This window comes from Falco biarmicus, chromosome 8 (assembly GCF_023638135.1).
Source record: "Falco biarmicus isolate bFalBia1 chromosome 8, bFalBia1.pri, whole genome shotgun sequence".
In the NCBI taxonomy this organism is placed as follows: domain Eukaryota; kingdom Metazoa; phylum Chordata; class Aves; order Falconiformes; family Falconidae; genus Falco; species Falco biarmicus.
The window spans coordinates 25314219-25334151 of NC_079295.1; the positions used below are offsets into that span (position 1 = coordinate 25314219).

Below are 19933 nucleotides of genomic sequence, written 5' to 3' on the forward strand. Positions count from 1 at the left end.
TCCAGAGCAACTCCTTATCTACATAGCTTCAATTTGAACAGAAACTATTTCCCCACTAGTCAAGAAATGCTGAATGGGATAACCTCAAAATATGATCCAGACTTTACAGACCTGAAACTGAAAGCTTAGGGAAAGCTCAATCTCAGACTGCCAGCACATCAGTGACCTTATCTGAGACCATTCCAGATGGTGACTGTCACTACCACATGAAAGCTGCGGACGCGTCAGATAACATTTAGTATTCCTCATATTTTCTTGAAGAAAGAAAAAAATATGCAGAAGCTCTGAAAGGATTGTTTTATATTGAGTCTACATCAGCAGCCACTTAACTCTCTCTTCCCTGTAAACACAGGCACACACTTGTGTGAAACAAGCAACAGAAGTGCAGGAGGAAGTGTCTGTGTAGAGCAGAGCACCAAAAAGGAGCACAACCTGGACAACGAGCATCCTAAACAACATAGAGAAAACCATGCTAGGGAGAGATGGAATTTGTTACAGAAAAAGGATACTGAGAGCCAGCAATAGCATGTAAAAATCAAAAGACTGGCTCAAAAGATGAGATTTTAAAAGCAGCACACAAAGGATGATTTCTGCTTCCCGGATTATCAGGTCTGATGTTTCCATATTTTCCATCCCCACCATGACAGCTAAACGCTTGCCTATTTTATTTATACCTTTTAAATAAAGATCTAGAATACAGGGTTTTTTCTTGGTGTTGAAGCTACAAGATTACAGGATTACAGCAGAAACATAAAAGTTGACAATAATCATTTGATACTGAATTTTCTTTTTAATTTTGTGTATTCTCAATTTACATGCACATCTTGGATCGCTCATGTTCCTAACACATCGGTAATCTTAGCACTTCCAATTGATAGAAACTTTCCCAGCACTTGTATTCCTATCCCTACAATCAAGACACCTAAAATGAAAAGCTTGAAAATTGAGACTTGGTGAAGGAATCCCACTGCTGACTGGGTTGAGTTGCCTTACTATTGCAAACAAGCAAAGGAAAAAGACTGGAGTTTGGTTTTTTTCTAACACTGCAAACATTTTTAAACACTTGTTGGAAGCCGCATTAATGCCTAAAATATTGTAATAAATCTCAGCGTGATTTTAGTGCCTTGAAGTTTGGTCATTAGGAAATACTGAGCACCTGCCATCTCAGAACAAAGCCTAGGTTTAAATACTAGTTCTAAACCACAGTATTGATAATAAAACCAAAGGAAAATTTACTTAGTCTTGTATTTCTTGAAAGCTGAAAACATTTAATGGAAATGAGTATTTGCCACCATGCAGAAGTTTTAAAAAATATTCTTGTTAGAATGAAATAATTTTAATATTTGCATATATACAGGCACAAAAACCACACCCTTTCTTAACATACAAGAAAGCCTGCTGGAAAAATACTAAATGTTAGCAGGAAAATAATCAGTTACATTATGGACTGAAAAAAACAAAAGAAAACAAAAAAACCCAACCCTATATTACTCAATTATAAATCATGGTTTATATAGGGAAATAATACTATTAGTAGCAGAAATAAACCCACTCTTAGTAGTGAGTTATTAAAACCTGTACTATAACTATAAAGCATTAATAATACTGTATTACAGTTTGCACAGACCATTTATCAGTTCTTTTGGTTTTGCTCAAGACAATCTTGCCAAACTCATTTTAATGACTTTTTTTACTCTTAAATGAACATTCATAATGGAAGTACTATATAAATAGTTATTTCTGCAATCATTGTGAAATGAAAATTTTCATACTCAAAGATTAAAGTATAGCAGATAGAAGAATAACAGCCTCTGGGTTACAGTATTTGAGTGAGATTAATCATAATCCTCTACGATTTTTTAATTTCATATCCATAAAACAGCACTTCCCCCGTGCATAAGATTTGTTATTTGTTGTGTCAAGAAAATTAAAACTTTTATTAGTCTTTTAAAAAGCCACACCAAATTCAGAATATAAGCACAAACTAAGAGGTATTTTTAATTCTGTCCGTTCACAATTTATTACTATTTGCACTCTTACAGCAAGCACTTTATGTGATTACAGTCATAACTGTTATGCTGCAGTAGCTCAGTAATTTCCATGAGCAATCAGGAGTGTAACAAACTAGAGAAAAGAAGTAGACTCTATTGGGTTTGCATTGCCAGAAATCTATTTGTTTGCAATCAAGCCACTAAACAAGTTTGTTATTCATATGTGTACTGTCCGAGCTCCAGAACGTGGAGCAGGACCCATTCACAACAGACCCTGCATCCACCAGAACAAAAATACGGTCCTCATCTCAAAAGATTCACACAATTTTTTGCCTAAACACATGAACAAAAAATACAACCACCTAAAATTGGTGGCTTGTTTACAGCATCTTATCCATGCTGTAATAAACTACCGTTGTTTATTCTTACATGATGCAGAGCACAAAGCAGATTATCCCAATTTTATCAAGCTACCCTTTGTGTAAGGTCAGCACAAGCAACTGAGGAATCAGCAGAGAAAGCTCTTACACTACCTACCTCACAGCAGTTTTTTGTATACGGCCATCCTTTGTATGCAAGTCAAGGGAGAACAGATAGACACAAATAAATAAGCATGAAATAATTAATAACTTCTGATGACTGCCACAGTTAGCAATTTGAGTAGCCTAAGAGTCCCTAAGGACTGGTTTTGTAGAGATCACCTTTTCCTGACATTGTCATTGAAACATTACTCCAAATTTCTACACAAGTTGTTCTAAAAACCAGACCGTTTCTGGAATCATAATTTCTAAACTTTAAGATCAAAACAATGGTTTCAAGACAAGAGCACTACTTTCCCACCAGATTTTCTGTGATCCTACATTAGATACTTCATCAAAACCTACGTTATTTGCGTTGAACTAGCCAAGACATAGAAGTGGCATGAATGTGCAAAAGACCGGAGACATTCAGTTCTCAAAACAACTCTTTACCTCTACAAACCAGCTTCTGTCGGCAGCACGCCTTGTTAACGCATGAATAGTCTTCAATGACTTAGTGTTTTGCAAGGCAACAAAGTTCTTGCTGCTTCTTTTTGCCCAAATATGGCTAATGTAGAAGCACTGGACAGAGACGTGGGAAAAAATCACAGTTCACAAAACATTCAGTGGAGAGTTACTAGGATTTTGCACATTTATTTCTTAAGTTTCTCTTCAGTGGGTCTTTTACACTCCAGAGGTAACTGCAGTTTTCTGTTACCTTGCGTAATACTGCCTTGTGTTTAGAAACCTCTCAACTACTCTTAGTTAGGGCTCGATGAATAGAAAAATATTTTCCTGTATTTGCTGGCCAAACAAAGTAAATCAATTCAGATACAGGAGACACAGAACTCTAAACTTGCAGGCAAGACGAAATGAAACAAGCACAAAGTACGCAAAATATAGATCACTGAAAAACATTTCATCCTCTCTAAAACTGAATGTGGCTTTTCCTTTAAGTTCCTTTAAAAGTCTTCAACCTTTTATTCCCATGTCACGTTACAGCAAAGTTCTGCGAGTTACATGAGGTTTCAGTGGGTACTACACAGCTGCATTTTTCTCAATCCGTTCCCCTTGAAGGGGCCACAGGGGTTATTCCAAAAGCAAGAAGTACGTTTGATGTTAATGAGGGGTGCCAGCTGGATAGCTACAGAAAAAACTCCATTCTACAAAACTGGTGGGGATAAGCACGAAGGCTTCTGCACCACTTCATACTATTTTTGAGAACGTGTTCACCTATTCTGGATTTATTCAGATACTTCTTTCAGGAAGAGATATGGAATTCACCTATTATTAGAATTTTCACGTGAGAAGATTCTCAGATGAGTATGGAACACAGCTTTATGAGTGCTTTTACAGCTCATTGCCACATTTAATTTCAAAATCTATTATAATGTTGCAACAAAAACAAGTGGATGTAGTTAAGCATTTCACTATAACACCATCATTAAGAGGAAAACTAGAATAAAGCAGAAGCTTTCTAAAAGACAATTATTTAGTCAGGCAGGTCTTATTTTTGAGCATTTCTGTCTTCTCTTCAAATAAAGGGAAAGGATGACAGTAACTGAAGGACATGGATAATATAGGTTACAATCTAAGTTACAAAATTTTCTGCAAAAAAGTAAATCATGGGAAAGTCTCAGAACAGCAGGCTTGCAGAGCCTGCATGAACATTTGTACAGGTGATGATACTTCTGGAATTTATATGAGTCTCAAACAAGGTAGCAGTAGCCTCAAAAGAACTGGAAAGTTGTTTCTGAAGACAGCATTAAGATAGCTGGCAGCAACTGCTGCATAGATTTGGAAGTGAGGGGATAGAAGGGAACACTACTTTTATTCCATAAATTCATTTAAAACACTGATACATATAATATGCCTTCTGTCGGCACAATAATGTACTGTTCTGGGACACTGGTTCTATTTTGATACTTACCTAAATAGGTCACAACAATTATTACAAGAAATTCTTAAAGCATGCTGATTTTTTCTGAAAAAGGAGGTTATCCAAATTTCCATGAAATCAAAGGCAGAATACCAACTCTTCAACAGGCAATATGAAATTATAATTTTTGTTACATTCTTCATATTATAACGCATATGAGAATATATCCTCTTCCTTACAAATTTTCAGATCACAAATTTCCAATCTTTTCAGTTTTGCATCAATATACTTGAGATGCTGGTGGTGCAATCTCATAAAAAACTGTTCTGTTCTGCATTCCTAGTAGATGATACCAAATTTTATCCATTTTCTACTTGGGCAGAACAGGTGAGAAATTTTTTGTTAATAGGGACAATAGAGGTTCAACCACTTCTGCATGGGTATTTAGCAGTCCTTGGGAACAGTGTATGTATAAGCTCAACCTCAGGTCCCAAAGTAAAGAACAAATGTCCAGAGTAAATGAGGCACTAATACTTGCCATTCAAATTCTCATCTTATCACCACTTAACTGCAGTTCAAATGAAAAATATGAGCTTCCTACATTTAGCTGAACGTATAATTTATGGATTTAGCTAAAAGCTCAAGATTCACTTTTGTGTTACAGCTATTGTAATAGGCTTTGTCTTATGAGATAAGCAGATTAAATAATTAAACAAGAATGAGAATGATGTCTTCAACTCTACTTTGGGCCTTGGAAAAAGATGCACATTTCTGGATCTGCAGTTAGACTTCATTGATTGTCAGATGGGAACAGTAGCAACTTCCTCAAGCTCATTTTAGACATCATTATGCTGCTTAATTCCAAATAGAAAGCTTTCATGCTTTTCTGTATGTTTTCAGGATACATTTCCCAAAAAAAAAGGTCAACATCTTAATTTGGGAGGAAGCACGTCAATAGTTTTCTTAGTTGAATTTTAACAATATGACTGATCACGTTCCTGTTTGGCTCTTGGGAAACTGTAAAAGATACAGATGGATGGATGGATGTTGAAAACAAAATCCTCTTTCTAGAAATACACTCTAACACAAATTTATCAATTGCATCTTTGGTCCGAGCAGATCTAGGAGAGCCTGTAGGATCTTATTCTGGAATTACATTTTTCTTTCTGCTTCATTTTACAACAGAAATACAGCTTTACAGAATGAAATAGTTCCACCTCAGTATTCAGAAGCTTGATGTTTCAGTCCACTAACAAAACTGAAAATTTTACGGAATCTTACAGATACTGAGCACATCAATATAATGCAGTCCTTTTTATTTCTAATTTGTATTTTACAATCATAAATCCAATTATTCAGATTTACCAGTAGCATTCTCCTGAACCCCAAAAGAAGAAAGAACAATCCTCAAGTTATTTTTATCTTCCTGTGGATTTATTCTTTGATTCTATAAAGAAAAAATTTGAAAACTACTAATAGGTACCAATAAAAACAATCCAAAGCACTTATAATTTGATATACAATCTCCCTGACTGTACATTTATTTCCTATTGATGTTTACAACACTATAAACATCCTTAACACCATAAAACCATCACAGAGTTTTCCGTGTTTCACTAGGAAAGATCTGACATGAAATCACATCCCTGCAGATGGCTGCTTCCTTCTAAAATAAAACCCTTGAACACATTCATATGTTGAAAAGGAAGTTTATATGTACATATCATCTTCCTCTCCAGAAATGACATGGCATTTTGCTATTGAATTTAATGACATAGTTTGACAGACTAATTACAGTTTCAGTATCTATTTTCTATTTTTGCCAGAATCTAATAGCAGGGTTTGGGGGCTTTTTTCCCCATTTTTACATAGTTTCAGTGACTATGAATGCCTCTAGAGAGAATCCAGCACAATTATTGGTGAATGGTATCTGTAACAATTACTCATAACAATGGCTTTGGATCACTTTTTCTTAATTTACAGCATTTTGACTACTTTTAATACAAGTTTCCAGAAATAGGTGCAAAACAATCCTAATCTCTTTCCAAAAAGCGACACGAATGTGCAATACTTTCTGGCATTTTTGAGTGTGACAGTTACAGAGTGATTGCTCCCAGTGAAACTCGTCCTGGAACTTCTTGCAGCCCCACTGATGCAGACAGACTCCCATACTCCTTAAAAGTCAACAGGACTCCACAAAGGCTTAAAAATCTACATTTAAGATTATCATTTTGCAGATACAAATCCATAACGTTACATTTTATATTTTTGTATTTTAAAACCTGCTTGCAATCACAAAAATTGGATGAATGATAAGCATCTCTTTTTAATATACACATTGAATGTGTTTATAGCAAATGTAAATGTTTACACTAAATTTAAGATTCAGGTGGACTTAACTGAAGGTATCAACATTCATAATCCAGATAAACTGCTCCTTTCTCCTCAGTTTATAATATATCATCCCTTTGTAAAATATTTTTTCCAAAAAGACAAGAGTAAGCCCTTGTCACAGAATGATAGGATTGGAAAAGATCTCGCGAGGTCTTCAATCCATCACTGAGCCCTGAAGCAACAGTAACTGTATGTGTGTCTTTCCTGTCAGATATCTGTTCTCACTTGTTCTTACAGATGGGTAATGAAGATTCCACAAACACACCAGACAATTTGTTCCACTGCTTCATTATCCTTAGCATCAGACAGCTTAACATGCTTTTAATATTGTCCCACAACCATTTCCTCTTTTCCTATTGAGCAGAGATAGAAGAAACAAGCTCATCTTTTTGCAGTAGCAGCCTTTTTTACATACTAAACATGCACATGGTCAGGCTAAGGGATCCCAGTTTCCTCAAATCTTTCATATTCTTTAGGCCCATGCTGATTTCTGTTGCTGTTCTTGAACTGCTCTACAATCGTTGCTCTTTTCTCGAGACACAGCACATAATACTGTGCTAATCAGCTAATACCTTACAAATGCCAAATGTTACCTCATATATCTTGAGGACTTCATTTCTCCTAAACATGCTTCTGTGCCTGTCTCTTCGCAGCTCTGTTTGATTAAAACTGAGAACTTGTAAACCTTGACATATCTTTCACATCTCCACTGGATTCCAAAATCTATTTATAATCAACTTTGCAATGTCTCATAAACAGCTAATCAAACAAAGTGAAAAGGCTGCAGCAGGTGAACAGGGAAATCAGCAAAGGTATGGAAGAATCAGGATTCCAGACCCAGTTTTGCCCCAGCTGTGCAAGGGCATGGGCTGGCTTTCCTGCTTCTGTTCCTCCATTTCTTTCCCACGCCATAACCAAACCAATTCTTCCCGATGCAACTTAATCAGCTCCCTCTTTCCCTTCATACCACAGCCAGCCATAATGTCCTCAATTCTCCAAATCTGCACAAATCCCTCAACACTCACAATTTTACCCTCATTTCACCCTGCAACTTCTTTCCCCGCCCCCCCCCCCCCCGCCCCAGACACTTCTTTCCTTCTGTTTTTAGGAATTGCATTTATCATCTTGTCCAGCTTTCACCTTGCTTATCCTAATCAACATTCTTTTAGAAGCAAGGTGGATTTTAATCACCTTTAAATATGCTAAGCTTATTTTTCATTTCATGAGAATAACTTAAACTTCAACAATGCTGAAAATTGTGTTGAACACATTCAGTCCTCCACTAATTTGAACAACGTAAAAATGGCTTTATTATTGCAAAGGAAGTCACAACGGCACAATTCTTTGAAAGTCACGGGGTTTTACAGTGCAGACCTGAACACATATATGTTACCGTGTATTACAGAAATGAAAGAAACATGCTATGCCTTTGGCTTTCTCTTCTCATATCAGATACACACCTAATTGTTCAAGACGATTTACAGTGGATTAAGTTTTCCCTCACCTGCTTAAACCCTCTCATCCTCTGAGGTTGTAAACATTACTTATTTAAGAAGCATTAAAGTATTTTGTTTTAGAATTGATTCTGTAGTTCTTCCAAAGGAGAAAGTAGAAAGGGAAGATACAATTATTAGCAGAGGAAATTGAAAGCATGTATTCAACAAGTAGGAATTATGGGAAGAACTCAAACCAGACACAGGTGCATTAAAGCAGGATGGTTTCCACACAGTAGTCATACTGTTTCTTCATTTTGAACAAATATGTATTAGGCTGCCGATTATTCTTAAACAGTAACACCACAGCAGACCGTATGATGCAGGGAAATCTCTTTTAATCATGACATTGGCAAATATAAGGGAGGAAATTGTTGGGTTTTTTAAATAAACTAGTGCTCCTGTTGGCCCAGAAAGCCAGCCGAATCCTGGGCTGTATCGAAAGAAGTGTGGCCAGCAGGCTGAGGGAGGTGACTCTTCCCCTCTGCTCTGCTCCTGTGAGACCCCACCTGGAGTGCTGCATTCAGCTCTGGGGCCCCCAACATAAGCAGGACACGGACCTGCTGAAGCAAGCCCAGAGGAGGGCCACAAAGTGATCAGAGGGCTGGAGCACCTCTCCTGTGAAGACAGGCTGAGAGAGCTGGGGTTGTTCAGCCTGGAGAAGAGAAGATTCCAGGGAGACCTTATTGCAGCCTTCCAGTACCTTGAGGGGGCCCACAGGAAAGCTGGAGGGGGACTTTTTACAATGGCATGTCATGACAGGACTAGGGGGACTGGCTTTAAGCTGAAAATACATAGATTTAAATTAGGTATTAGGAAGATGTCCTCTAATGTGAGGGTGGTGAGACACTGGAACAGGTTGCCCAGAGAAGCTGTGGATGCCCCATCCCTGGAAGTGTTCAAGGCCAGGCTGGATGGGGCTTTGAGCAACCTGGTCTAGAGGAAGGTGTCCCTGTCCGTGGCAGGGCGCTGGAACTAGGTGATCTTCAAGCTCTTTTCCAACCCAAATCGTTCTATGATTCTGTGATTGTTGCTTCCTTTCATTCTAGCATTTTCCTGGAAAAAGATTCCTTTTTATATTTCACTGAGAACTTGGGATCAGGTAGTAAAAAAGAAAACACCCAAAGCAGCAATTCAATCCTAAATTTATATTTATAATTAGGTTTTGGGGTTGTATTTTCAGTGGAGCCATTATCTCAGTACTCTTGTCTTGAAAATGTAATACTGCCTCTTTATTTTTCCAAAAGTATCACAACATTCCTGTAGTCTCTATAAACTTGCCTTGCTATAAACTGTTGCTATAACGCTAAATTTTGGTGAAGTGAACTGGGAATTAGTACTGTTACACAAACTGTGGGGTTAGGCTCTGCCATCCATTCTCATAATGAGCAATACATTTCATCTGTGAGACTCATCGGAGGTCCCACTCAGCATTAACAAAAGCAAAAGAATTTGGCCTGTTAGTATGAGCAGCTTCCCACACTCACCTGCTACATTAAAAATAGTTACTACCCAAGATCTCGCTATGCTGTTCTCCCACATAGAGGCCTCAGTAGTAATAACTGCGTGCCATTTGCAGCAACGACAAGAATACTTCATATAAACAATATCTTACCTACCGCACAGATATCACATCGTACCATAGCGCATACATATGCATCTTACATACATATACATCTGTGGACATATATCAGCAACGTCATGCTTTAAGGTCTTGTATGTACCAAGATTTTAAAAATAAACAAACAAATGCATAAAACAAAACAGCTTTTGAATTTTAAGACTGAATGAGGAAGGCAAGAGAATACAAACTCAGAGAGGAAGAGTTAATTTGGCTTTACATACGTGGGTTTTAATGTTACCTTCAGAAAACAGGAAAACAACATGTCAAGCATAAACATAGTTAACAAAAATATCTACACTTTGCCTATACATGTTCCTTACATCTGAAATACCAAACCTCTGTCAGATAACAATCCTGGTTTGAAAGCCAGTTTTGACTTGCATACAAGAGATCCAGAACAGACAGAAACAAATACTCTATGAATAAATTTTGCTATGAATACACTGCCATAAGTGAAAATTTGCAAAATAATTTACATGCAATGAGGTATACATGCATACTGACAAACTAACAATATGTGGTCCTTTGATTAGAAATCAATAAAAGATCTTTGTAGAGAAGACCTGCAGATTGCTTCTCCCATTCTGTAAACAAATGATGACTCCTCAGCAATCTTTCAATTACTCACAACTATTTTAAAGCACTCTGAATAAACACACTGAAAAAATACACTTGATGACTGATAAATAAAACATTAGATGATACAGAAAGCATACAAGTCTGCATTTTGTTACCATATTAGTATATGTATTGAAAAATAAAAATAAGACTTTATTTGCATTTTCAAGAGTAGTTTGAACAAATTGTTTCCAGGCGAAAAATTGCCGCCTTCATTTATTTCTAGAATACTGCACTTACAGACAATTTGCAATAGATTTCTAATAAAAATTGAGAAGCAGTAGCCTGTTAACAAAGCTTCTGTCACTATGTAAGAACTGTTTCCAAAAGGAGTTCGTGAAAAGAAACAGATAAGGAAATTATTTAACTCCTCAAAACCACAGGCAACAATGTATTTTATCATTTTTCAAATTGCTACGGATTGGGGGTTTTAATTAAAAGCTTGTATAATAAAGCAATACCAACATATGACTAACACTACCACAAAAATAGATTCCACTCTGTACAGATTGTGGCATTTTGGTGGGAAATTATATTGAGGCTTCACAATCTTTGAGCACCATTAGAAGATAAAATTAATCAAAGACTACCCTCGCTATCTTTTTACTATAAATAGCAATTATAATGTATCATTTTACAGTTGCAGCAAAAAAAAAAAAAAATATTAACTGTGTTGCATATACCAAAGTTGTAAGACTATGCCCTTGAAGGAAACAAGCTCAGCTAGGAGCCTTTTTCTTCATACCCAGAGTCCACTGAACCGGGATGACACTTGGGAAGAGAACTGCATCCATTTTACAGCTTGCATTCCTGTTTGTTTGTTTCCAGTCAATATGAGGATTGATCCCTAAACAGAAGTACTCTAAAGGTAACTGCTACGCCACAGCGTTACCTCCCAGGCTAACGGTGCTGAAGTTGGCACCAATTCCTGCTCCTTACACTCTGCCATGACTCCAGGTACAAGACTCCCACCATGCAAAAGGCATTTCTGCCTTTTGGCAGAACCATCATCAGCCAGGTGGAGACTGCCAGAGCACATACACACACTTTATTGCTTGCTGCACAGAGAAAATGCCACCAGGACAGAGAAATCTCAAAGACAGAAGGAGCTGTGCCTTTACCATCATTGTGGCAGGAAAGCAACATTGCCTTGTTGCTTTGCAGAGCCCCTCAGAAACAGCAAGAGCAAGAGAGGCCTTAGAAAGAGGACGTGCCACAGTATATATTACATGAAATATAGAAGTCTCCCTTCCCAACTTGAAGCAAACACAACAGCTGTCAAACTAGTTCGCTGTAGTAAACAGAGGTGGGAACCAGGCCATAAGCTAAACAAGCAATGGCACTGATGGGGACGTGCAGCTCTGCGGACAGGTACTGCACCAGGGCAGGGCTCTGCCAACCAGGGCTGCACGGGGAACCACAGGCAATTCTCCCCTCACCAGCACACCAGAAATGCTATTTTCTTTGGTCCTTTCAAACACAGCAACAGCCCTTTTTTCTGTCCACAGCCCTGGAGGAACAAAACTTAAAAGCCAGACAGCAGAAGGCAATCCTGTATATTGTACCTTCTGAAAGCTGACTCCTTAGAGTCCCTGCGCAGTGGCCGTTGCACCACCAGAGACAACAAACATTGACAAAGCAAGACCAGCGCGTAGGCTAGCAAGGTATGAGCGAGAGCGAGACTGCTACGGACTGCAAACTATAGCACTGGCATGAAACACTGAGGACTAAACCTTCCACAGAATCAGTTATCATGAGCTACATGGAAACTGGATTTACACTGAATTGTCTCTCTAAGGAAAGGAACTGGGCAGGCAGTCTGTCAGTCAAAAAGACAGGACCTTATTCTACTCCTGTGTCAGAAACTGCAAGAGCAGCAAGTAACAGGAATCGGGATCCACAAAAGGCATCCAGAGAGCAACAGGAAAAACTGTCCCCGCCACAAGGAGAAAGGAGATGCCAGAGATAACCCCACACTGTTTAGCAACCTGCCACCTGATTGCAAAACGGACCACATCAACAGATGATGGGAACAGATACTACAAAAAATGGGCTTGCCACGAGCGCATCTCATCAACCTGCGGCAGGCGAGACTCGTCTCTTTCAAGCTCTGCCAACGTTGTGCTGCTCGCTATGCTAACACAGAGCCATTTCAGGAGCCAGCAAAGCCTCTGCAGACCTATGCGGTGTGTTCCCAGGGATGCGTACACACAGTCAGACACTCGTGGACACACGTGACAGACTTCTCCCTGCCCCAGACAGACAGATTCCCAGTGCAAGGCAGGAACCACCACTCCTAAACAGAATCAAGATCGACTCCCACACTTACACCTCGTGCATGGGGGCAAACCCTGTGCCTCGGGGAGGCCAGGCAGGAAAGAGGGTCCCCGCTGATCTAACAGCGTGAGAAGTCCCCCACCAAGTGACCCCTTCCTATCTGCCGGGAAACACTGCCCGGCCGCGGCTGTGCAGTCGCAGCGTGCTCGGGGGCAAGGGTATCCAGATGACAGCGAGCCCCAGGTGACCAGCTCCACGCCTGGGCACAGGAAACTGCGACACCGCGGCGCGGAGCCCGGAGCGCGGCACCCGGCGGGATCCGGGCGCTGCCGTGCGAGGCCAGACCGCGGCAGGCTCCCCCGCGGGCTGCGAGGCAGAGGGGGCCGGGGACCCGCGGGGCAGCCCCAGCTCCGGAGCGGGACCCCCACGGAGCAGCCCACCGGTGCTGCGCCCCCAGCACTGCCCCACCGCCGGGGAGCAGGGGGCCAAGGGGGCACCGGAGAACGGAGATGTCGGAGGCAGAGCGATGCGGAGAGAGGGCACCGAGGGGAAAGGGGCGGGTGAAACGGGGGGAGCCGGCGGGCAGGGTGCCAGCCCCGGCGGGACACACACACACGCGCGCAGATACACGCCGCTCCATCCCCGAGCGCCTCCGCCGCATCGCCCGGCGCCGGGGCGAGCCAACCTGTTTCCCCACGCATCGAGAAACCGACCCCGGCCCCCGGCACCGGCGGGCAGGAGGGCGGCCCCCCGCGCCCCCCCCCCCCCCCCCCGGCCTCGGCTGCCTCCCCTGCGGGGCGCGTCGCATCCCCCCGCGGCCGGGGTCGCGCTGCGGCAGCCGTACCGTGGGCAGCAGCGGCTCCATCTGCGCCCCTTGGTCCTGGGTCTCCATGCGGCGGCGGGGCCGCGGCGGCGCCCTCCCGCCGCCCGCCCGCCGGGGCGCGCTCCCCGGGCGCTGCGGGAGCCGCTGGGCTGCGCTGGGCTCCGCGCGCCGCCGCGGACCGGGTGGCGCGGAGGCAGGAAGCGCGCGCAGTCACATGGCCCCGCGCACCGCCGGGCCCGGCGCGGGGGGGCAGCGGCCGGATCCACCTGCGGGATGCGCCCGGATCCTGCCACCGCCCCCGGCGGGGCGGTGAAGGCGGGCGGGCCTCGCCCCCGCACGGCCGCCACGGCCAAGCGGCGCGGGAGCTCCTCCCCGCACGGCACCGCTACGCCGGCGGGCGCCGTCCGGTCCCCGCGGCCGAGCGGGAGCGGACCCGCGGAGCCCCTGGCGCCGCTGCGGCAAGCGGCAAGGGGCGGCTCGGCGGCGGGTCGCTTTACGGTTCGGCCGCGGACCCCAGGGCCGCTGCTGCGGCGAGGTCTCGGCCAAGCCGCGTTTCCATGTAATCGGCGTCAGAAGAGCGCCGAGAGCAGCGACCGCCCGCGCGGTCCTGCCAGGCTTTGACCCTGAGACACAGGCAGCACCCTCAAACCAGAGGTCTGTCCCACCGCCCACCAGAACAACCCCACCGTTCCCTTTTACCTGCAGGTGATAAACACGCATCCGATTGCCACATCCTTCTGGCTACAATTACTTTAATGGGGGTCTTACCCCCTTCTTCACCCAGCTTTTCCGTTCGAGCCTGCTAACACATTTAGATTCCCCTAGGCTACCTGGCCCTGCAACTCAGTGGTCACATTCAGCCACAGCAAGTCTAAACGTGGCTACCGGCGGGAGCATAAGGGTAGCTTCCCCCCCTGGTACTTGTGTTATTAAGGACACAATCACAATGCTACCTACCAAGACAGCCAAGCCACAGAAGTTCTCATGCACATCACTTCCCGGCACATCTCCCAAAAGAAACGTGCCCATCCAAACCTGTGTGCATAAGAATCAACACAAACAGACACCTGACTAGGAAAAATAAGCTCACAAGTAAACCTCTGTCTCCCTTTTAACATTGATTTCCTTGCCAAAGCACCAGGCCATCTCCTACACCTTGGATGTCCTTTGCAGTCTGAAAGTAGATCAATAAGCAGTTTTGCTAACTCTGATTTAATGTCATCTGCCATGAGGCATGTTCTTCGAGTGTCCTAAAGATCTTCCAGGTTGATTTATTTGTACGTCAGCCAAGCAAGACATAGAGCTAGGGAGGCAGTACAAAGGAAAGGGGAGTCAAAGCTGGTTCTTGCAAAGAAAGGAGCTACTGTTCTGAGTCACAACTGAGAATTTGGTCTTTGTACAAAGCGATACATACATGTAACACTCTACAGAAAGACAGACAACACTGTGGTCCAGATTCTGGGACAGAAGCCAGATGCATATTTTTATAACATGATTACGGATCTACAGTAATTATCATAGGAGGCCATTCAGGTCACCAGAGGTAAGGCTGTGTCAGCATTTGTGCAGTAAACCCCTATTTGTAGGAGCTTATAATTAAGCTATAAAAGTCATGATGAAGCTGGAAAAGGACTTTGTTTAGAAATTATTTTCCTTCTTTAAAGAAAAAAAGATTTAAAGCGAATATACTACTTCTGAAACTGGGAAAACCAAAACCCTTCAGTCTACAGAGAGCTATTTCAACGCACACTAGTGTAAGCATCCTTAGTTTTCTCTGCCTAAATATCTCAAGCTTGTCCAAGAGCATTTTTTAATATGGTACTGCAATACATCCAGCTCGATAGGATTTATGCATATTCCAGTCCCCAAAAGGTTCCCCCAATTCTCGCATACACATCTAAAAGCAAAGCCCAAAACCAAATCAAATTCTACAAAGACTGTGTGGAAGAGTATCTGCTTACTGTGTACATGATGCTATTCCCCAGCATTTCACAGTGAGAAACAGGATCAAGACCACAAGCACCATTCGCACAAGCTACAAATGAGTTACTGAATGGGCCACCGAAAGACAATTAGGATCAGTCGTGTAATTGTTTTTGCAAAGGTTCTTCGCAGAGTGCTTTACAGTCAGGAGTTTGCCATTATTGAATCATAGGTGAAATACGGGAAAACCCTGTGAAATAACAAACCTCCCAAAATCATTCCGTATAGTCCTGCTCCAGTCACACAAAAATATCAGACCTCCACAGCTACAAAGCCACAAATTTACAGCCAAAGTCAAAGTGCAAGTCACTCTTTCGACAGCTGTGAGAAACATGCTTCAATATGAAGATCCAAAACTTTGAACCCAAAAGCAACAAAGGCTTTCCATATACAAAAGCAGGCAAACATAAAGGACTGAGCTGAAAGTTCTATTTTTAATCAAACATAACTAAACTACTAATTTATTTTTAGTAACATCCTAGCAGCACATCACACCAAAGAGAGAATGAAGAGAAAGTAGCATTTATTCTATTTACTCTATTACTGCTTTGTAATTAAACCTGAATTGTTTTCCCTTTCTTCAAGTTGGCCCTTTCCACTATGCACGATGTGAGCCATACTCCCAGACATGTCCAGCAATTTTCTCTTGCAGTATTACTCTACTAAAGTAGTAATGCCATTTCTCATTCCAAGAGAATTAGCTTTAAAATTATGAGACAGAACGGGCTTTGGTATCAAGTTTGAACTTTTAGTACACAACTTGGTAATATTTTCAAGCTTTTGTACATGAAGGCTAAGGAAAAAAGAGGAAGTTCTCAAGTCATCAATAATTTGAGAAACTTGAACACAAGAGCAGGTGTTATGAAATAACGACGTGCAAATACACTTAAGATTTTAAGAATACCTCGGGTATGCGATTGAAATAAATACTTTTCTGACATACGTCAGACTCTGATTTTATCTTTACACATATTTCAAGTGCAGTACATAAATGAAATAGCAAGGACTTCTACATTTAGTTTTATAAAAATAAAACTCCTAAAGCAAACTTCAATGGGAAAAAGGGAAAATACTTTTCTCGATCAATAACATTCTGAATTTTGGTCAGAAACTGACCTGATCCCTGTCCGATGTCATCTTTCAGAAGAGAATAAAGGCAGCAAAAGTTGACTTCTACTCTTCTTCTTCCTAAAATTGCCTGCAGCCTGAAGCAAGCCAGTAACTCAGATGTTCTCCTGAGTCACAGCCAATGTTTAAAACCCCACCAAACACAGGTTTCATTCCTTAAAATCTGCTCGCAAGGAGTATGTTTTATATATAAGGGGAAACACACTCAGAGGGCTCAGCCCATTGTCCGAGTACTTTGGAGATATATAGCATAGACCTTGGAGGCATATGGCATAACCTACCTATCTGGGTTTGACATAAAAATGGTCAGGGATATAAATAATTCCCACTGGCTTGAACATCATTGACATAGTTCTGTGTATACAAAACAGATGCAAGGTAAGATTCAGCTCCAAAAGAAAAACCTAAAAATCACATAGTGCAAGCTCATGAGAGGTGCTACAGTACTTCTCTTATTATGTCTTTGTAATAAAAGTTCTGGTTTTCTACCTGAAGAGTAGTCCCTAATTATCAAGAGTGAAGGTACTTTCTCCTCCACCTAAGTCCCAAAAAGGTATTTTGATATAATAAACAATGCTATTTGTACAGGTATATTTTCATATATGCATAAAAGCTGTCACAGCAACCTAGCGTCACTTACTGGCCCAGTACCGCTCACATTTTTACTGTCATACCTTTCTGTCAGTTTTCATTTTGTGATCAAAATACAGCTATAATTTAAAACAAATGCTTTATTTAAACCATTTCTCCAAATACAATTCCTGTTCTAGGAAGATATCCTGGGTGTATTGGCTCTTCTCCCAGTTTAGCCTTAAAATATGTCACTCTACCAGGATAGAGAGGGAGTTGGAATTGCTACTAAGCAAGAGTGAACTCTTGATTTCCACACAGTTGTTAGTTACAAAACTGAACATGAGCACTACTTATTTTAAAATGTCCCCATAGTAGAAATAAGCTTGAAACCTAGTTCACTCATTTACATCTATGTCCAATACTCTCACAATGTTCTTAATTCCAAAAAGAACCTGCACTCTGTCAGACCTAACAAGTTTGCCAGTAGATTTTAGCAACATAATGAAAAATTTCACACAATATTCAAAATTAGGAAGGACTAGGGTTAGATCAGTTTGCCTGCTCTTAATTCCTGCCTAAGCTCGAGCCTCAAATACACTAGTAAATAAGATGCACGCACAATACACAGTAGTTGGAATGTTCATCTTGTGCATATTTATTACAAAAATATTTCTTTAATGAAGAGAAACCTTTTTTAAAAAAATGCAGGTTATTTTCAGCTTGCTACAGGTATTTCTATTTCAAGTAAAATTGCAAATTAATTTCTAAGCTTCAAAGGGGAAGAGAAATCACTACCAAGCAGCCAAAATCCTTTTCATTCTATTTTTGTCTTACTGATCATACAAGATGAAATAGTAATGGGTGGACCTCAAACTGCATTTCACGCCAATAAAAATAAGTGAACTACCTTTAGGTATCAAAAGGAACATCCCATCAATACAACCCATTCCTAAGAAAAAAATTTTCCCTGTAATTAGAGAAACTATTCTGACAAGAAGGTAACAAAGGGGAGGGGAAAAAAACCATAAATTCTGGCAGCAGTTTTTCCTCTCTCCATTTTTCTTCTCTATCTGAAAATAAATAACCATCTGGATCATTGTACTGCCTTTGTGACAGGTGGTACTCAGTTATGTTTCTCATTTCATTGGAATGCAGTAACAGCTCTTTCCTTTTGCTAATATACTCTGTATGAAATTATTTGACTCTAAGTTAATTCATTTGAAATATGATCCAAAAAGGTTCAGTGCTGATTGGGATATATTCTTCGATTGCAACATAATCTCTTTTTTTCTATTGGCATCAGAACTGGAAGAAAGTATTCTGATAATTGTCTCACTAATATAACTTCTCACATTCTTCAGCCAAAAAAAGTAATGCCAATTAAATATGTCTGTGTCCACAAGCCCGATCCTACCACTCCTGTAACACAGTGAGACAATCTGTGTTGGTAAAGAGCACCAAATACTTTTTACTTCCTTAATTTTCCTCAAAATGGATCACCTACCAAGGGTTATGATTTTTATGGCATTCTGACTCTAAGCTGGGCCTTTGATTGTCGCTATTTGCTAAGTTAGTATTAGAGAACGCTATTTTAAAATCTAAAATCAAATCAAGAGGTTTTAAAGACTCTTTACCTCATAAAATACAATAATACATTGAATGAATCAATACATTAGCTTGCTAATTGTTAAGATAGCTAGCCTTTCTGGGCTTATTTTTCAAATGAAAGAAATTCCTCGGACTTATCATCCATTTAATCCGACTTTCTAAATAAAATATGTTGAATCAGGCCCTGATTAGTCACTGACCTAAATAATCCTTCAGAAAGATTAAGCTATCTTACTTTGAAACCTGCAGGGGAGGGATAATACACTGTTTCTTGCAAAGTTATTCTAACAGCAAACTACAAATAAACATGTATCTTAAAAATGTAAGACAACATTTGTCTAGATTGAGCTTCAAGTCATTGGATCTTGCTACATCTTTTATTCCAGGGCCAGGAAGTCCTCTAACATCAGGAACTTCTTCTTTATGTAGGTAGGCACTGTATTGTTACTTCTCTTCCTTTAGAGTGCTTCTAATTCCTTACTCCAAGAGAAGACCGCATCATCTTCATGGCTCCTCTGACCTATTCCCGTTTGCACTGAAACACCACAATATTTAAAAACTTGGCTTAACAATGTAGTATTCGGAAGCCAGACCATAGACCTTTGACCTCTGGATCATCCCATGTTTTCCACATCATGAAACATGATTATTCCCTTGAGCATTGCACCACAAGGACAGTTCCTAACAAGGGCATCTACAGGGACTGATGATGGCTATTGGGAAAGATGGATGAGGCTGGCTGTGGTTTTATTTGTTTGTAATATTTCAAATTTGTGCATACACACTAAAGTAAATATTATGAAGTGCATGTACCTACTTTCACCTTCTAAATCCTAATCATATCTTTTGTCTGTCACTTGCCTTAGACTATAAGCATTTCTGCAGGGTGTCTGTCAGCTTCTCTGATGGAACACACTGATCACATGGCCTTACTGTGATCAAGCATAAGTCATAAAACTTCAGCCAGAAGCTTTTCCATAGGTATTCACATAACTCAAAAGAGCTATGCTTTGAGATGTGTACA

The 19933-nt window shown here is 40.9% G+C and overlaps 1 protein-coding gene across 2 annotated transcripts in view; it reads right to left on the minus strand.

Moving 5' to 3' along the window:
• The window catches only part of SLC4A10 (solute carrier family 4 member 10), a 162041-nt gene extending 148178 nt beyond the window's left edge, over positions 1–13863 (minus strand). For both annotated transcript variants that reach the window (XM_056348877.1, XM_056348879.1), the window contains exon 1: positions 13639–13863. In XM_056348877.1, coding sequence (XP_056204852.1) covers positions 13639–13686 — 48 coding nt within the window. In that variant the 5' untranslated portion in view covers positions 13687–13863. The remainder of the gene's footprint in view (positions 1–13638) is intronic.
• Positions 13864–19933: the final 6070 nt, after the last annotated feature.